General features: G+C 40.6%; 1 protein-coding gene across 1 annotated transcript; it reads left to right on the top strand.

The window, feature by feature from the left end:
- The first annotated feature begins 2,663 nt into the window (after nucleotides 1-2,663).
- LOC127209450 (vomeronasal type-1 receptor 3-like) lies at nucleotides 2,664-3,557 on the top strand. Its single transcript, XM_051169094.1, has one exon. It carries the CDS (start codon nucleotides 2,673-2,675, stop codon nucleotides 3,555-3,557), a length of 885 nt encoding a protein of 294 aa, XP_051025051.1. The 5' UTR covers nucleotides 2,664-2,672.
- Nucleotides 3,558-4,370: the final 813 nt, after the last annotated feature.

The following is a 4,370-nucleotide window of genomic DNA, read 5'->3' as shown; positions in this document are numbered from 1 at the left end:
TTTCTTTCATTTCTTTTTTTTTGTTGTTTTTTGTTTGTTTGCTTTTGTTTTTTGTTTTCATTTTTGTTTTGTTTTTCTGAGACATGGCTTTTCTGTGTAACAGTTCTGGCTGTCCTGAAACTCACTCTCTAGTCCAGGCTAGCCTAGAACTCACAGAGATCTGCCTGTCTCTGCCTACATAGTGCGGGGATATGAGGCATGGACCACCACCACCTAGGTTTTCTCCTTTTTTGACATCTGACACCCCATTGATAGCTGTGGTTGACCCAGTTGATCTAGCTGACTAGGCAGTGTCCCCTTTCTACCTCACAACCCTAGGTTTGTACCTCTGGAAGCTGGATTCCATGGAAGATGACTAATTTCCCTGAATAAAGAAGGACTGTCCTTTGGCCAAGGGTATACAATAGCTGCTAGAATTTCCCCCCAAAGTTCCATTTTTTCCTTTTCTTAGACCAGTATTCTTTGATTTTACCCAAGGTCCATGGGCTATCTAGCCTCAGATGCTTGGTCACCCAAGCACTGTTGGGTATGGCTTTCCTCTCATGGATGCCTTAAGTGAAATCAGCGATTGGTTAGTTTTTCCCACAAGCTTTGTGCCACGATTGCTGCAGCATGGCTTTCAGGCAGGACACCATTGTAGACCATGGGTTTGCTTCTGACTTGGTGTTTATGTTTGTCTTTTAAGAGCATACAGAGTACATTCCTGCACCAAAGACCATGGGACATAGGTGTGAAGGCTCTATATTGGCACTGACTCAACATCTCCATTATAATGAGTTGTGTAGGTGTTGTCTTCAGCAATGGGGCCTTGCCATCAGTTTGTGGAGAGCAACATATAGCCTTGGCAACAGCCTGGGTTGTTTGGAGATTCCTGTGGCACCCATTTGGCAAATAACTCTTATTTTTAAAATTCTATCTACTCTACACATGTAATGGACAACATGGCTTCTCTGCAGTTGAGTTTCCTTATTTAATAGAGACTTATGGAGATTCTAGTTTCCTGAAAATCTGTACTTTCAGATACAGAACAAGGATTATTATCTACTACCATGTGTCAGCTTCACAAACATGAGTGAGGACATCCTCACTCTGGGAAAAGAGTAAGACAAATGATCTCTGACTCATCTCCCAAGACCACCCAATGATGTGTTCTCTTCAAAAGGATGACACCGTCGTCTCTAATCTCAGTTCTGCAAATGCATTTATTTACACTATTTTGCATCTGGGAGAGGAAGGGCCTCCTAAAAACTAAAATGAAAAGGATCTGGAAGGATCAGTCTTGGGCACATATAAGTTTCAGAAGTGTTCTTGAAGTTTTATAGTAAGTAAACATTCCTTTTAAAATAAGGCCAAAATTAGGTAGGCATTTATATTTCAAGTGTCATGTGATATTTAATGTGTTTAAGGTACAATAGTGAAAAACTCAGTTATGGCAAATACCTTCACTACCAATGGGCACAGGTAGAACAAGGAATTATAAACTTATCCTGGTCCATATTTTGGAATTGCTCAGGAAGCAGAATACCCAGTGTTGAGCATTATCTGTTCTACTCCTGTCTAACAAGAGACTTAAAGAAGGGAAAGAAGAGACCTGGTCTATGTGTCAGAATCTGCTCCCTTCGTAGATCACAGCCTGGTACTTTTGGAAGGGAAATATCAGTTTATAGATGCTTGAAATTCAGCATACAGAAACTTGGTTAGTTGTTCATGTTCTTTCCCGAAGTCCTTTCTATTAAAATAATTAAACCCTAATTAAGCTAGAAATAACTTCAGAGCAAAACAGATGTAACAACTGTGGGGAGAGAGGAAGGCTGTGCGTCAGGGACTGAGGCCCTGCAGAGCCCTTACTTCCCCTGACACTGTGATAACTTGAAACTTGATGTCAGGAATATATGTTGTCACCAAGAGCCCCACAGATCCAGACAGTACAAATATGACCTGGAAATTGTCACCTTCCCAGAGATGCCCCAGAGCCTGTCTGCACCACAGAGGTCCAGGTAAGTCCATGCAGGTAAGATCTTCCATCCCCTGAGCTGTGCTGTGGAGAGTTTCACTAAAGCTGAAGTCTCTCTCTGACGAAGTCAGGGAGTAGTTGAGAGGCTCTGTGAGCCTTGGGTCCTTCACGTTCCTTCTGACCCTGACCAGGCTATTCCCTGTCTTAGAACAGATCAGAGGCTCCTTTGTGGAGATAGAGAAATGGAACAACAGTGCTGAGGCATCACTGTCCATCCTCAGGCTGGATTACCATGATAGAGCTCTGGGTGGGTCTCTGCGTGAGTTTAACTCCTTACCTTTTAAAAGGAATCAGTAAGATATAGAAGATTTTTAGATGTCTATAAAAATGTGAGACAAGAATAAGGATACACTGCTGTAACATCAGCACTAAAAAGACAGAGGCAAGAGAATGTTCAAGTCTACCCTTTTGACTGTCTCAAAAATAATAATAATAAAAAAAAAACAAAGAAAAAATCTTGTTGTAAGCTCCATGTTTACCAGCATTATGACTCCAACAGTGTAACTAAAAGTTTATACTTTTCCCTTTTGATGCATTTCCACTTTTCAAATATTGGCACATGTTTTCTTTTACACTAGCCTTACAACTGCCAATGTGAAGTTTTCCACTTGGGATACCTCCTTACAATCTCTTGATTCTATCATCCCAGAAGGAAGAAATGTTTTTGAAATTTATTAAGGAAGTAATTTTTATCTTTTTGACCATGCTTGGCATTCTGGGGAACATGTCTGTTTCTGTGAACTACATGTTCAGCTGGTGGGGAGGCCCTGAGAAGAAACCCACACACCTGATTCTCATCCACTTGGCTTTTACAAACATCATAATCCTTCTTGCAAGAGGATTGCCAAAGACAATAGCAGCTTTGGGTTTGAGAAACTCCCTAGATGACATAGGCTGTAAGATCACTGCTTACCTGGAGAGGGTGGCCCGTGGTGTCTCCATCTGCACCAGCAGTCTCCTCACTGTGGTCCAGGCCATCATCATCAGTCCCAGAGCATCTGGGTGGAGGAGGCTCAGACCAAACTCTGTATGGCACATCCTTCCACTCTTCTTATTCTTTTGGATACTTAATTCTTTAATAGGTGTGAACTTAATCCATTTCATGAAAAGCACAAATCTCAATATATCACAGCTTATGAATGGCTACAATGAATGTTATTTAATGTTAGAGAGTCAGAAAATAAAATGGATTGTTCTCCCTCTCATGATCCTGAGAGACGCAGTGTTCCAGGGCGCCATGGGAGGGGCCAGTGGCTACATGGTGTTTCTTCTCCACAAGCACCACCAGCATGTCCTCTACCTTCAGAACGCCAAGCTTCTCTACAGAACTCCCCCTGAGCTGAAAGCTGCTCAGAGTGTCCTCCTTCTGATGCTCTGTTTTGTTTTCTTCTACTGGACAGATTGTGCCTTTTCTCTCTTTGTAAGTCTCTCTTTAGGGGACAATTACTTGATGATAAACATTCAAAAATTTCTTACACTTGGTTATGCAGTCTCAAGCCCCATTGTGTTGATCCACAGAGATAGACTTCTGACCAAATGTTGATGCCAATGAGAGAAACTGAGAAAATATCTCTCTCTTTATCTGTTCAGTGGATATGAAAGAACTCTCAGTTCTGCAACATTGTGGGTAAGACAAAATCCCAGAAAACAGGCTAGCATATATTTATCCTTAAACACTCTTCCTGGTGGCTCTCTCAGCCTTGAGCTGAGAGAAAGAGGAAGATCTTTTCAAATTAGAATAATATAGAAATCTCATATTCCATTTTGGCATTCTATTGAAGGTTTTTAAAAAAAATTATAGTTGTTGGTATTCATTTTGTATGACTAGGTCACCTGAGTCTATGTCCGTGTAGCAGGTGCCTTGTGCCTGCAGAGGGGGGGAATGGGTAGAGATCATGAAACAATCTGTGATGAGTGGAGTTAGATTGTTGTGAAGCAAAATTTGGCTGTAGGAATTGAACCTGGGTCCTCTGGAAGACCAGATAGTGCTCTTAACGTCTCCAGCACCGAGAAAGAGATCTAAATTATATTTTGAAAAACTTGTTTTACTACTACCATGAAAGGAATCACACAGATGAATTTGGTAAATTTTTATTAATTTCATAATGTTTTACTTATGTAAGTCTAAGAAATTCCATATCTTGTACCTGAATCTGTTCTTGTTTAAATGTTAGCAACATGAGACTGCTTTCAGGTTCTTCCAAATGTGTATATGTCTTCATCTATAGAAAGGTTTCACAAATATGTGAAAATGGTATTTACTGTGCATTTAGTTCATAAAAGCCTAATACACCAGTCACAGAACTTAAATGCACTGAAATGTTTCATTTGTGTTATTTTCATGAACGTTCTCTGT

This window comes from Acomys russatus, chromosome 3 (genome assembly GCF_903995435.1).
Source record: "Acomys russatus chromosome 3, mAcoRus1.1, whole genome shotgun sequence".
Lineage (NCBI taxonomy): Eukaryota > Metazoa > Chordata > Mammalia > Rodentia > Muridae > Acomys > Acomys russatus.
Note: the sequence above shows the minus strand (reverse complement) of the source record. Positions and strands in the feature narration are given on the sequence as shown.